General features: G+C 40.9%; 1 protein-coding gene across 3 annotated transcripts in view; it reads right to left on the reverse strand.

Moving 5' to 3' along the window:
* The window catches only part of LOC149311931 (extracellular serine/threonine protein kinase FAM20C-like), a 33005-nt gene that overhangs the window by 5871 nt on the left and 11329 nt on the right, over positions 1–15805 (reverse strand). For all 3 annotated transcript variants that reach the window (XM_089528206.1, XM_089528205.1, XM_089528204.1), the window contains 5 exons: positions 12882–12974; positions 11314–11429; positions 10373–10553; positions 8959–9068; positions 247–328 (listed from right to left, as the gene is read on the reverse strand). In XM_089528206.1, the coding sequence (XP_089384332.1) occupies positions 247–328; positions 8959–9068; positions 10373–10553; positions 11314–11429; positions 12882–12974 (582 nt within the window). The remainder of the gene's footprint in view (positions 1–246; positions 329–8958; positions 9069–10372; positions 10554–11313; positions 11430–12881; positions 12975–15805) is intronic.

The raw sequence follows: 15805 nt of genomic DNA on the forward strand, positions 1-15805 counted from the left end.
AAGGAAGTCAGACATGTCATGTCAATTGGGGCTGAGTTTGATAATATATTCTGCATCCCATGTGGAACTATACAACTTCTCTCCCACTTCCTCCTGTGCTGGTTTCCTCCACAGTCATTTAGAGGCCAGCTCAATAAGAGGCATTCAAGAATCATCTGGCTATATCCCTATAGGCCACCCTGCATGACTTCCTCTTGCCATTTTGAAAAGGACTGCATAGAATAGAAAAACAGTTTGCTCTCTCACCCTCGACCGTTGTCCAGATGAAGAAAAAAGGTGTTGTTACCAAACTTTTCAAAGGTCTCATAATGGTGACGATCCATGTTTCCTGTAGATGGAGACAGGAATGACAGCACAGGATGAGAATGGCAGAAAGAGTGGGCAGAGGAAGAAACGTTAGAAAAGACCACCTTGAGTTTCCTGAGGGACTAATCTCCTGTGACACTGCATATAGTTCAACACTGAAACAAAACAAAATATAAACCATGCAGGCAGACAATATCCAAAATAAAAAGTAGGCGTAACTAAAAGGTGTTAAGGAAAATTATTAAGCTTTTGAATTACAGTAATTAAAATTCTTCCTCAGGTTTTAAGCAAATGTATTAGAAAGGTTCGGAACCCATGGCCCTTCAGATGTGGATGGACTCTGACTTATGTCAGCATCTTATCAATATGAAGAAGTTTCTCCACCACAAAAGAAACACAAAGTAAATAATGTAATGAGCAATGGAATAATGAGTAATGGAACAAGTTACTAAAAAATGTTATAGGAATGTTAAGGAATTTTTTTTTTGGGGGGGGGGGGAGGGAGTTGTAAGCAATTACTTCTAAAAAGTAACATTCCAATCTCTGTCCTAAAATAACTGTTTTCCATCTGCTGTGCTAACATTTCTATTGTGCTGTTTTTACCTTCTCTCTTCTACTTCCATCACCTTAAAAAAACTGAAACAAAAAACCCTATGCCAGCCATTCATGTTACCTCTTGGCTGCTCACAGTATTTTCTTCTATTTGGGATCTGAAAAGAGCAATTTGCTCTTTGGCCACAGCTTTACAGATTACATAAACTGGACAGATTTCCCTTCTTTCCTCCATTTGTGATCAATGCCAAGCATTTAGGCTGACTTTTTTCTCCCCCCCCCCCCCCCCCACTTGCAATTACTTCTGCTCTGCTTAACATTTCACAATTACTTCTGCTTCATCTATTAGCTTTCAGGTTGCTCCCACTGACGGAGGGGTAGCTGGACATCTTTTGTCTCATTGCTGTGCTGACATGTTTCAAGAGTCATGGAGCAGAAATTAGTCTTATTCTCTAATCTTAAAACCATGTCACAGCAGCATATCTGCCTGCAGGATCATTTAAACACGTGAGGCTTGTGAGGCTGCATTTTAAGCAATTATTTGATGGCTAAGAAAAAATGTCATAGCATCAAGCCACTGAGAGCATGTTTTGGACAGCAATCCTAAATATATTTCCTAGGGAGTCAGCCTCCATGGACACAGTAGAATTTACTTCTGAATAAAGATGCATTTTTCATTTTATGTTCCTTCCTTCACTTCAGCTTATCATACGGTTTTCTTAGCAAGATTTATTCAGAGGAGTTTTGTCATTGTCTTCCTTTAATGTCCTAGAATCGTAAGAGCTGGAAAGGGGCTTATGGGCCAACAGTTCTGAACCCTTGCTCAATGCAGCATCTCCAGCTAGAGCAGTGGTTCCCAAACTTTCATTTTCCAGCTGTTTTGGATTTCAGCTTCCAGAATTCCTGACTATTGGCCAAGCTGCCTGGGGCTTCTAGGCATTGAAGTCCAAAACACCTGGAGAACCACAGTTTGGGAATCACTGAGCTAGAGCATTCTCAGCAGCCACTTTTTGGAGAAAACCAGAGAAGGTGACCCCACCACCTCTCTAGGCAATTGGTGCCATTGCCAAACTCCTTTTACTGTCAACAAGTTTATTTTAATGTTCAATCAAAACAGTGGCATCACTAGAATGGTGCAAGGATGGAGTCCACATCAGGTGACATTTCAGAAGAGGTCCTCCTCCTGTCAGTAGCAGCCCGGCAAAGGAGAGGGCCAAACGATACCCTCCTACCTTCACTGAAGTAGTGCCTGTCTCCTCATGAGGAGACTGGCACAGCAAAAGAGAGAGCCAAGAGCACCCTTTTGGCTGCCCACCCCAGAAGCCGCACCCTGCATCAGGTGACATTAGAGGTGGGGATGCCACCTAATCCAAATCTACCCTCATTAACTTAAAACCTTACACTTAGGTCTACCCCCTTGAGGTATGTAAAGAGTGCAGTCATGTTACCCTTCAATCTTTTCTACACCAAGCTGAATGTGCCCAGCTCCTTCAACCTCTTTTCATATGTTTTATTCTCCATACTTCTTATAGTCCCTATTGAACTTCTCTGAACTTGCTCTGACTTGTCTATATTCTTCTTAAAATGAGGCACCCAGAACTGAACAGACAAGGCCTGATCAGCACAGAATACAATGGGACTATTATTTCCCTTGACTTGGAAACCATGGTTCTATTAATGCAGGCTAAGATAGCATTTATTTTCTTTGCTGCAGCATCACACTGCTGGCTCATGTCCAGTTTATGATCAACAATAATCTCAAGGTCCTTTTTACACCTAGTCCTTCTGAGTCATGTATCCTTTTCCTATACCTGGGCACTTGTGGTTTTTTTTTGGCCTAAATGTTGAATTTTGCATTTGTCTCTGTTGAATTTAATTTTCTTAATTTAAGTCTGGTTTTCTAGTTTATCAAGGTCCTTTTGAATTCTGTTTCTACCATTCCTAGTTCCTACTCTTCCTAGTTTTGTAAAATCTGATAAGGATTTTCTCCACCCCATCTAAATCATTGATAAAAATACTGAAGAGCATCAGTGCCATGACAAAACCTTGTGGCACTGGTCTCTTTCACACACCACAACTATAGCACTTTGATGCTGCTGTATCTGCCACAGCTACATCCTAGGGAATCCTAAGATTTGTAGTTTGGTGAGATGCTACAGCTGTCTGGCAGAGAATTCAAACACCTTAGGAAACTATAAATCTTTGGATTCAATAGCAACAAAGCATGGCAGTTAAAGCAGCAACAAAGTGCTATAACTGTGGAGTTTGAAAGACCTTTCTAACTTGCCCAAGGCAACTTACTGATTTTCCATGGCTGAGTGCTGATTTGTACTATGGTCTCTTGGTCTCCTATCCAACACTCAGATCACTACACCCCATTAGCTCTCAAACTTGCATTGATTTGTGCTATTTGCGACACAAAAGGGAACTGTGACAGGGGTCATGCTTCTGCCTATCGCACCTGAAATTGCTCACAGAAGGGGAGGAAAACATCCATTAGATGTTTTCCTATTGATAAAGGAACAGGCCCTCATGGATCACAGGGACTGCAGTCTGATAAGCAGGAATTGTGAGGATCAGGACAGGATTCCCTGCATTGCACTGTAACTATAGTGCTTATGCATTCTTAACTCCTGAACAGCATTTTGAATTACAATAATTAACAGATAGGGTGAAATTTTTTTAACCATACGAGTTTTTGCTGACTCATTAATTAATCCATTAATTAAAATACAGATGGGCAAACCCAATGTTTCTGAGCCTAGTAGTATTCTTTCATTGTTTTTAGATGATGCACAGACATATTGTTTCAGGCATCATCTTAGAAGAGGCATTCCTTCCAACAGTCAGTATCTAACATGGTGCTCTGTGAATCCTAAAATCAACTGCTTTGGAGGATTGGGAATTGCCAGGGAACCAGTTTTCTGGTGATACAGGAGACTTCAGGGGGAGAAGAAGAAGAAAGACAATGCTAGCAATTAGGTGCAACTTTCGCTTTGTGTATGAGAGGTGAAAGAATACCTCTTGTTCTTGCAGTCCCCCTGCCTATAAATACATATATGAATGTCTTGTTTGCTGTTGTTGTTTGCCTTCAAGTTATTTCTGACTTATGGTGACCCTAGGTAAACCTATCATGGGATTATCTTGGCAAATTTCCTGGGGGTGTGTGTGCCATTGCCATCCTGAGGCTGAGAGAATGTGACTTTGTCCAAGGTCACCCAATGGGTTTACATGGCCGAGCTGAGATTCAAACCCTGCCCTCCAGAATCAAAGTCCAGTGCTCAAACCACTACACTGGCTGTTGAATGTCTTATATCTGCAACTAATTATTCAAGAGACCTTTTCAATCAATTAATCTAATTAATCAATTACATTTTGTAATAACAGCATCAATTACTCAGCTCATCATGAAAACCCCAGAATTCTTGGACAAGTGGGATCACATTACAGAAGTCACAAATGGAAGAGACGCACTGTCCTCTAGCTACATTTGCAGTTGTCCCTCCATATTCGCTAGGGTTAGGGGAACAAGACCTCCGTGAATATGGAAAAACTGCAAATAACAAAAACACTGTTTTTACCTGAGAGGACACCTCCCTAGGAATCTCTAGGTCCTCTGGTGCAACTCTGTGGTCAATGTCCAACATACACTGACCATAGAATGGCACTGGAGTAGCTACAAATGGTCTTTCAGTGCAACTTTTAGTTCAGGTTGACCACAGAGTTGCACTGGAGGACCTAGACAGTCCTAGAGAGAACATATTAATGAAATCCATGAATAATCAAATCCACAAATATCAAAGCCGCAAATATGGAGGGATGACTGTAGAAACATTTCTGGTTTGTAAAAGCTAACCGAGTAGATGAGAAATCATAGTAAGTAAATACCTGATGAACACACCTAGACACCTTAAAAATTTTCTCACAGGTTTGTATGTATTTATATGTATTTGGTTTGCGGTTCATCATAATAAGCATATTGCCTGGAACATGGGATTTTTTCTTGCCAGCCAGTAGAGCCTACTTTTAAAAAACAAAATAAGATATATATGCTACAATGTGGTGTGACCACTAGAGGTCACCATGAGATATGTTTGCTGTTACAATTCAGGGAATAGTCTGTATATTCTGGAGTAAGAGTGTGTGTGTGTGTGTGTGTATAATCTTAAAGAGTCATTTTTTTAATGTCAGTCTCCCTATTTATGTTCTCAAAATTTCTATAGTGAAGCAACCAGAAAAAAATTCAAGGAGGTATCATTTCTATAGTGGGAAAGGGTGAAACTTGATCCAATACTTTAACCAGAAGCAGAGAAAGCAGTATGGATGAGTCATATCACTGTTATGGCATGTAAAATAGGGTTGTCATGAGATCTTAGAACATTATTAATATCTATAATTAATAGTTTCAAGCTCTAACCCGTATTTTTCCAACAATAACTTTTGTGGGTAATGAACTCTAAGGGGTGTGTGTGAATTAAAGTAGTACATTTTAATGATTAAAAAAGTTCCACCAGAAACCAGCATAGACATTAGCATGATGTAATGCTACTGTTTCATTGCAATCCTATATTTGTCTCATGGGAAGTGTCACTAGTCCAAAACACACTGCAGAAATAATCCAATTTGAGACCGCATTTAACTGCCCTGGCTCAGTGCTGGGGAATCCTGGGAATTGTAGCTTATTGTGACACCAGAGCTCTCTGACAAAGAAGGCTAAATGTCTCACAAAACTACAGTTCCCTGAATTCTCAGGGCAGTTAAAGCGTCCTCATACTGGATTATTTCTGCTGTGTGTTAAGGACCACTGATATTCAACTTGTAGTTAACCCTATAAGGCTGCAATCCGATACACACTTAGCTGGGAGGACTTACTCCCCAATAAGTGTGTATATAGGATTGCAACCTTAGAGAGTTGAATACAAACATGTGTAATAAGACCCTGATTACTGTTTTAGGAAAAGCAGCTTTGTAAAGAGGATTTGAAAAAGACAAGCAGTTGTCTGTATGTTTGTGTCTGGGCAAATATAACCCTTTCCTATTCTGGGCCTTTTCCATTTTCCCCAGGCTGCTTCTCCTTCAAAGAATTCTAAATGCACATTGAACTCCCCTCCCCTCCACTTTCTTCCAAAGCTGATTTCTTGAGAAGGACAGCTGTCAGGGATTTGCTCCACATGTCTGTGTGGATAATGCCTGCTTAGGCCCTTTAACTGCTCTGTATGAAGATTTATGGATTTTTAATATTAAAAAATAATAATAATCCACAGATGGATTTATCCAAACATCTAGAGAGAATTTTCTTTCTTCTGAAGAAAGGAATATATTGCCCAACACAAATTAAATAATTTTTTTAGAGTAAGAAATAAACTCTGGCTGGCATCCTAATAATAAATAATAAAATAAAACTTTTATTTTTATCCCGCTTTTCTGTGACGAGACAATCAAAGCGGCTCACAACACATTAAAATCCACATTTACAACATTATGTCCCAAATTCCCCCCCTTAAAACAGGATTAAACATGTTACAATTAAAATATCTATTAAAACTGAAATATATATATACACACACACACACACACACACACACGAAGACAGAGTGGTGTGCTAATACATGATGTGAGGGGCAGTCATTCTGTGGCTGGGCACTTTATTCAGGTAAGGCCTGCCGGAAGAGATCCGTCTAGATAGCAAGCCAAGCCAGAAGCAGCTTTCCCTCTCTCCCCAACTCCACCAGGGCAAAGAAGGCAGCAGAAGCGGGGCAGCAGTCAGAGGAGAAAGTGACAGAGGAGGAGGAGGAGAAGGAAGGAGCAATTCAGGGCAGGTCAGAGGGAGGCTACAGGACGGAGCAAGCCTTCCTCTCGCACCAGGCAGCTTTCCCTTTTAAAAAAAAATTAAAAATTATTTTTGGCAGTCTATGGGTATGGTTTTTGCGAATGCTACAATGCGAATGTTTCAACATTTTTCTTTCCAATTTGGCAAATTGATACAGAATGCTTTTGCTACTGTCTCTACGGAATTCAGGGGTAGCCTAGAAAGCAAAGAATGCATGGCATCACATTCTGTTCTGGCATTCTGAGGTGAGGAATTAATTGTTGTTGTTGTTATTATTATTATTATTATTATTATTATTATTACTACATGTGTATGAGGCATTCTGGGGTGGCAAGGAGGGAGGATACAGGATGCAGAAATGGCATTAGCTTGCATTTTGGGGTTGAAAACGGGGCCAAGGGAAGATCATAACCTGAACTAACCCAAATACAGTGGACCCTTGTTATACGCTGGGGTTTGGTTCCAAGATCCCCCGTGTATAACAAAATCCATGTATGCTCAAGTCTCATTAAATATAATGACATAGCAAAATGGTGTCCCTTATAAAAAATGGAAAATCAAGATTTGATATTTGAAATTTATACTTTTTTGAACATTTTCAAACCGTGTATGCTTGAATCAGTGTATAAAAAGTCAGTGTATAAGAAGGGCCGACTGTACCCACAACACACACAAACACACACACACACACACGAGAGCTTTTTAATTTGACAGCATCTGGAGCCTGTTTTTTTTTTAAAACAAGGAGGGGGGAAGCACATTTCTGATGGCCCAATGGGCGCAGGAAACATCACCTATGACGAGCGCGGAACTAAATTTGATTGATAGCAACTTTAACCTGATTTCTCCGAGAGGGCATTCAGGGTTAAAAAGGTAGTCAGCACTTCCTTCCAGAGGGATGGGGGGGTGGAACCGAATCTTCCCAGTTCCTTCCAGTGCAAAAAGGTCAGTCTGAATGGTGTGAATGAGATGAAATAGTCCTACACTGCTTGCTTCAGTGAAGCATTTACTCATTTGCATTTCACCCTTGCATGCTTCTGTATTTGTAATCCATTTTTTTACAGACTACCATTTTGGTTCTATTTCTTCATAGATTCCAAAAATCAAAAAGAAAGGAATATTAGTAATGATGACTAAGCTTTTTAACCTAAAGTAAAAATTTAGATAAGAAAGTCTGCAAAAAGACCCTATCCCACCAACATCAAAGTTTCAGTGCAACTGCTTAAGCCACATCCCCCATAGTTCAGGAGGTGCTCATGATCCTCTAGAAGGCTTTCATGGTGGGCAGAAGAGAGGAAGGGCCAGGAAAGCTTCCTTCTACTTACCTCCTTAAGTTTATTTATGATTCATGCCTGTAAGTGGTTTGTGAAATGTTTTCACAGAAAATAATTTGCTTCACGGAAGGCATGAAAATAGACTGATGAAGGTGTAAGAATAGAGTCCCTTGGGCTGAGAGACACCAGAAAGTAAGACCAGACTGGCAAGAAAAGTGAGAACAACAGAAAATGGGAAATAAAATGCCACTGGCCTAGTTGTACTGTGTTTTAATTGTTGATATTAACACTTCTTAGCTAAAAAGGCCCCATGAGGCAAATTATTTACTTCTCAGGGGGTTGGACTGGTCCCTTCCAACTCTATTATTTATGAACTCTTTGTGATCATGTAATAACAACAAAGAACAAAAAGTACTGAACAAATATTCCTCTACAGGGGGATTAGCTCAGGTATGTAGATCAGCAAAGGATGGGGTTGTAGCAGTCAGAAACATTGACATTTGAATTTTAAAAGAGGATTAGATAAAGTCCTACCAAATAGGGCCAAAATGACTAATAGACAGGATACCTATGCATCACCCCCAGTATCTTAGGTAGTAAACCTTTGTATATATTGGGGAAAATCAGCTCATATATTTCTGACAGGCAACTGGTTGGCCAAAGTATGAACTGAATATGTACAGCTCTGTGTAAATTTACAGCGCTTCATAAATAAAGGTTAATAATAATAAATAATAATAGATAGGCCTTTGGTCTGACCTAGCATGATACTCCTGGTATTTTATGTATCTGTCTGTCCCAATGTAGCTTGGTCTGATCAGTGGTGGTTCAACAGCGTTTCAGGCAGAGGTCTTCTCCACTGACTTTCCTATCTGTCTCTTTAAATGGAGATTTCCAGGATTCAGGCTGAACCCTCTGTATGGAAACATATGTTCTACCACTGTGCTCCCTTCCCTAAACATAGTGTATCCTGCAAGAAGGAATGGATACGCTCACCCATAAGGAAGTCAAGCACAGTCATGTCAATGAGGTTCAGAAGACGGGACGTTTTGTCGTATGGTGGTGTCTGTCGTACTTCAGTGCAGTAATTTTCATTCAGCTCCCACCTTAAAAGAGTCAGTCATGACAAGATGTCACATATAGGAGGAAAACTGGGTTGATTCTACATGTCATTTGATCACCTTCTGCAGCTCCTCAAGGTCACCTCTTCCCTCAAAGCTGATAATATAGATATGCTAGTAGGAAGATGCTTTCCAAAACAGAACTCTTACAAAATAGTAAAACAACAACCTAAATTCCCTCTCTCCTCTCCTGAGCTTGCAGCTGCAGCTTTCCCAAAGTCAAAAGGAGAGCTTCTAGAAGTCGAGTAAATCAAATCTTCAATATTATACTTAATCCACTTCCTGGTGGAATTTTTTCCTGGCAGTGTAATACAATTGTGTGCAAAATGTTTTTCAGATGGGCTGTGAAGTAGCATGGCTGTAGTTTATGCAAAAATTAGCATGAAATTCCAGGAGGTACTGCCTAGCAGATGAGAGATCAACATGCATCGATAACAGTAATCCCCAAACTTCAGTCCTACAGATGTTTTGGATTTCAACTCCCAGAAGCCCCAGCCAGCTTGGCCAACAGTCAGGGTTTCTGGGAGATGAAGTCCAAAACATCTGGAGGACCAAAGGTTTGGGAATCCCTGATTTATAACATGACCCATGAGAACATCCATCTTTCTACTTATTTTCCTGCTCTCTCAAGAGATCTCAAACTTGTACCACTAGATGAGCAGAAAAGGGTAGGTGTAAAAAGACTTCCTACTCAGTGAGGCTTTGTTAACTAAGTGAAGCTCCATGGCAGAAAGTCTTTTTACACCTACTCAGCCACCTTTTCTACTCATCTAGTTGGATGCGTTTTTAAGTAACATTGGTTTCGGGATGGTGAAAGAGGACTGCAGAAATACAGCTGTTTGGTGTTGGGTTGTAGCAACTTGTCTGCAATACACAATACAATAAAGTTTGAGCTGGGGTAAAATGGGATTCTACTCCAGGTGATCCTACAGGAGTTATGTATACCTGCTTACAGCAGGCAAGATAAACAGCAGATGTCTCCAGAATTGCTTACTGAACATGTGTGAACAGCAAAACAGAGAGAAAAGGAAAAAGCAGATTAGCCTGCTCATTAGCTACCCCAAGCATATATATATATTTTTAAAAAAGCATAGATCCTATAAATTTGGCCACCAACATGGAAATCATAAAAAAGTGGAGGCTAATGAAACAAAAAGTAATCCCTGGATGCATTTTAAAAGACGCCTTCAAGCAGTCTTTAGTTCCATCCAGAACTTTCCTTTCACTCTTTTGACCCCCTTCTATCCAGAATGTCCTGTTTTTATCATGTTGGTTTTATTACTACTCACTCAGCTTTTTTGGTTTTGGAGTAAGAACGCCTCCAGGGACTTCTCCACGAGTGCCGTTCAGCCAGTGCTTTGTCAGGCAAAAGGGCTGCCATAGAGCCTTCCAGCTGGTCAGGCTTTCCACACAAAGCATGCTCAGTGGAACAATAGTAGGAACATTCGCCAAAGAAGCAGACATTGCCAGCTTGAGTTGACCCAGACAAAACAGAGTGAAGAAAAAGTCAGAGAAGCATAACATCAATAAACCACCGACATGATAATACCACCATATGTTTTTGTGGATGAAGACTAGTGTAGGGCTGCTATGGTGTTTTAATTATCTGGGAGAACAATCTGCCAGCTTACAAATTCAAACTTCCATGTTCCCTCCCAGTAAAGCTATGTGGTGGGAGTGAATTTTTCCAGAAATTATATATTGTGATTTATCCTTGTTGCAAAGCACAGGCCTATATCCAATCGTTAGTCCTAGTTAGAATAGACCATGTTAAACAAGGGAGTTTACATAAATAATGATTTTCCAACGTACTGTTTATTCAATGAGTCTACTCTAATTGCAATGTCCAATTGGGTTTAAGCCAAAGTATTTAAGAGTATTTACATACCCTGAAGGCACCAGATCCTATATGATCTTGGAAGCTAAGCAGGGTCAGCCGTGGATGGCAGATTGCCAACCAATACCAAGAGGGGGTGGGGCAAAATCCAGATATTTTTATGATAAAGTTGTGCAGGGGAGCCTTATGAGCCACTTAAAAGATAAATTGCTACACCAGGATACTTTCAAGAAAAGAAAATCACCCCTTTTACCAGGAAAAAAGAAGTGTTCTAGAGGTGTTGAGGGCTACGAAAACTTTCTTGGGAGTGCAATGAGTTCCCAGGGTCATATTTTTGCTATCCTTGAAATATATTAATCTTCTGAACGATAGGTAGGTAGAAAAAATGCTCACCTGGGGAGATGTAGAAAGTCTTAAACAGTTTCTTGTCAGTTGTGATGTCACGAATTTCCTTGGTTATATTCACCAAACGGCCAGAAACTGGGGGAATTCTTCGGAAATCCAGGATCCTCCCAGGGGGAAAACAAGCAGATAGGAAACTAAAACAAATTCTGTTTTGTAGCTGCTGAACAGATAGTAATCTTGGATACAGAAAAAGATATCCTACATGAACACTCAGTTCAAATAAATACAAGAAAGTGGATGGAAAATAATAATAATTTTTTTTTAATAATTTTTTAATTTTTATACCGCCCTTCCATAGATCAGGGCGGTTCACAGCAAATATCAATAAAACAATTACGAATACATAAAAACACCCCTCTCTCACTGACCCCTCCCCCCTGGTAAAAAGCCACCACAGCGGCAAGATAGTCCTCCGCAGTTCTGGGGAGCTTCTTCCCAGGTGACATGGGGGGGGGGGCCAGCGGCAGAAGTAGTCCTCCACCAGCTCTCAGGCAGTCCCCGATGTTGCTGGGTCTGCCTGATGGCTCCCTCTGAGGCCGAGATGACAGTTGAAGAGGGAGGGGCCTCTTCCTTCAGGCAGTCTCCGATGTTGCTGGGTCTGCTTGATGGCTCCCTCTGAGGCCGAGATGACAGTTGAAGAGGGAGGGGCCTCTTCCTTCAGGCAGTCCCTGATGTTGCTGGGTCTGCCTGATGGCTCCCTCTGAGGCCGAGATGACAGTTGAGGAGGGAGGGGCCTCTTCCTTCAGACAGTCCCTGATGTTGCTGGGTCTGCCTGATGGCTCCCTCTGAGGCCGAGATGACAGTTGAAGAGGGAGGGGCCTCTTCCTTCAGGCAGTCTCCGATGTTGCTGGGTCTGCTTGATGGCTCCCTCTGAGGCCGAGATGACAGTTGAAGAGGGAGGGGCCTCTTCCTTCAGGCAGTCCCTGATGTTGCTGGGTCTGCCTGATGGCTCCCTCTGAGGCCGAGATGACAGTTGAGGAGGGAGGGGCCTCTTCCTTCAGACAGTCCCTGATGTTGCTGGGTCTGCCTGATGGCTCCCTCTGAGGCCGAGATGACAGTTGAGGAGGGAGGGGCCTCTTCCTTCAGGCAGTCCCCGATGTTGCTGGGTCTGCCTGATGGCTCCCTCTGAGGCCGAGATGACAGTTGAAGAGGGAGGGGCCTCTTCCTTCAGGCAGTCCCCGATGTTGCTGGGTCTGGCATTTTAAATGTTGACTAATATTTATATTACCATTTTTCATGATCTCATGATAAAAAGGTGGGGAAAAATAAGTAATTGATATGCCACTATGTTTGTTGGGGACCACAAGATTTGACCCAAGAACCTCTGAGGCTGGAGCTTAGCCTAGTCACAAGCTCTTGAACTCTTGAAGTCCTTCCCTAACTTGCTTTCTAGCATCCTTTTGTAATTGGAGGTGCCAGGTACTGAAACTGGCACCTTCTGAATGCAAAACATTTGTCATACTACCACCAAGCTATGATCATTTTCTATACTGTCCTGCTGGTCTCTAAAATACAGAACAGACATATTTTGAGTGACAGAGCTGTACTGTACTCACCTGTCCAAGTGAAAGGCTGCTATTTCTGCATTGTGTCGCTCGAAATCTGAGAAGTAAAAGAAATCTGCTGGTGTCTCCTGGTCTCGGGTTTGCCTGAAAATGGGGGAGAGAAATATTGGAAATAGGAATCTATCTGTCTGTCTGTCTAAGTGTTTAGCTGTCCAGTGCTGAACTAATGTCCACACCCTTTTTTGAATCACTTCGCAGTGCACTCTATGTCAAGTGCATTGGATTCATATTGAGGCAGATAATTAGTCCATCTAGTTTAGGGTTGCCATGCTCTACTTCCACAAATCCAGGTATAGTCTGAATGATATGCAAATTACCATAACTGTGCAAATTATCCTAATTTTCATTTAAGTTATAAAAATTCATTACATTATCCCTTGCCTCGCCTCATCCGCTTAATGAGCCCTTCTTTTGCATCTTGCAGTCTGCTGCTTACATTGCTCACTTTCCTTTGAAAGGCAGGGGTGGACTTGTTTCTTGTACAACTATTTGACAAAAAAGTATCTCCACATTTTGACTCATATTGTCAGTTTCTACAATGAACAAAGACTTATATTGTTGTTTTTTAAAAACAAAACTTGGAATCTGGACCAGATAATCATCCAAGTATGCACCAGAAGGGATGCCTAGAACCTAGGAAAACCCCAGCCAGCTGGGTGGTATGGCAACCCTATTCTATCTTAGTATTGGTTGTCAATAAATGAATGAATGGGTGGCACATTCAGTATTTCAGACATCTAGCTATCCTTAGTAGCAAGTGAATTTGGGATCTTTTGCATGTGAGAAAGCATGTGGTCTTCCCACTACACTACAGCTGTTCCATAAACTCTGATGACAAACTAGCATTCAGTTGGCCAGCCATAAACACTATTGTTGTTGCTGAGAAACAACAAAGAATTTGGAGATGCAGCCATCCTGTATAACAAGCACAGGCACCAGAGACCTTTATAAAGCTACTTTAGACCATACAAGGGAGTGGAATAATCACAATAAACTTTACAGATGTGCCCCCCTTGGAGGCATCTGGGAGGAGAAAAGGTCAATTTGTAGGCCACTTCCCCCCCCCCTGATAATGGGGGAAGGGGCTTCTGTCAGGCTTGCTGTCCTCCCTCCACCTGATGGCCTACTGTCTATACAACTCACATCCCTGTTTTAAACAGATTCTGCTTCCAGACAAGTCTTTTACTACCTTGCTTTGTTCACAAAGTATTATCATGGCAGGGGTCATTTGAGAGGCAATCATCTTCAGTTTGTAGCCCTCCCACCTTTTCCTATTTCTTCTTACATCTCTTTTTCCTGGGAGCCCCCCATCCAGAAGCAACCAGAGTGATCCATTAATTTTAATTTTTTACCACCAGAGGTCGTCTATCTCCAATGAACAACATGGAGGGCTCTGGTCATCATTTCCATCAGGATCTATAACTGATCTAAATAGGAATAATGATATCCTTACTGCAATAGTGTTTTTCATATGTCTTATTTTAAATTATTGTTAAAGCTTTGTTGAACTGTTTGGCGTGTGGCATAAAATTCCACAGTATTCTAGACAAATTCCAAATAAATGACTGAGACAAATTGTTGTATGAACAGCTTCTCGAAAGAGATAAAGGATTCCTGTAGCACATTTCAGTCTAACTGAGAAAAATAAATATTTAGCATAAGCTTTTATGAACTCTAGTCCAATTCATCAGATGCATGCAGTCAGACTGAAAGGTGCTAGGATTCCTTTATAGCTTTTTATGTTGAAACAGACTAAGATAGTTGTGTCTCTGAGTTCTTGGAATGGTGGTGGTATTAATTACAGCTAGCAAGGAACAGCTTACTTATTGCACTCACTTCTCCACTCCAAACTCTGGAACAAAACCCAGCACAGTTATCCTTTGATATCCATGGATTCTTTATCCATGGATGTAAGCATCCATGGCTTGGAAATATTTTTAAAAGATATTAATTCCAGAAAGCAAACCTTGATTTCGCTATTTTATATAAGGGACACTATTTCATTATGCCATTGTATATAATGGGTCTTGAGCATCCAAGGATTTCGGTATCCATTGGAGATCCTGGAACCAAACCCCAGTGGATCCCAAGGATCCACTGTATTTGTTAGGGAACAGAAGTGTAATACTTCCACTGCAATGTCAGGGTAAAGGAAGTCCAGCTGCTTAGAAATTTAATATTTGTTTCCGAAAATGTGAATATTTTTAAAATCCTTTTAATTAAACTACGATGTTGCCTGCTAGGAATCTGATTGGGTTTCTTAGATATTCTCACTGCTATGAGACTTAAGGCCTTGAATCTTGGAAAGAATACTGCCTTTAAATGGAGTCCAATGTATGGGAACCTGCAAGTTACTTTTTTTTAAAAAAGTTAATCATCATGTTATGGGAAGCTACTCTTGCTGAATTGGATAAAATAGACTACTACTGAAAATACAGAAGGAAACTGGATCAATTCCTTCAGGTCAAACCATAGTTCTGTGTACTGAATAACCTGTTGGGGATATAAATAGGAACATACAGTTCTAAAGAATGGGATATGTTCTGTTGATTCATTGTAGCAGTCTACATTCCCTATCTTCTATGTGATAGTAATCATGAAGAAAGATGCAGGTGGAAAATTCTGCCTCCCTGCCCAACAGTCTGATCCTGATCAATGGAGGATGGGACTTGATTTTCCGCTCTGTTCCCAGAGCAGAAAAATGCAAGAGATCTTCAAACAACAGTTTCATGAGGCATGAGAATGTTGCATTTAATTGAATAAAAAATTAAATGTTAATCAATGAAACATCCAGATTAAGAATTGGAGTCAGAAACGGCAGAGGATTCCTTCCTATGGGGTATGCCAAAAGAGCAGAATGAGAAATCTTCCTTTACCACCATACGGAGTGTCTCCATTAGTTACCACCCTAAGTT

This window comes from Sceloporus occidentalis, unplaced genomic scaffold (genome assembly GCF_023333645.1).
Source record: "Sceloporus occidentalis isolate IW3139 unplaced genomic scaffold, rSceOcc1.0.p SCAF_5, whole genome shotgun sequence".
NCBI classification, from domain to species: Eukaryota; Metazoa; Chordata; class Lepidosauria; order Squamata; family Phrynosomatidae; genus Sceloporus; species Sceloporus occidentalis.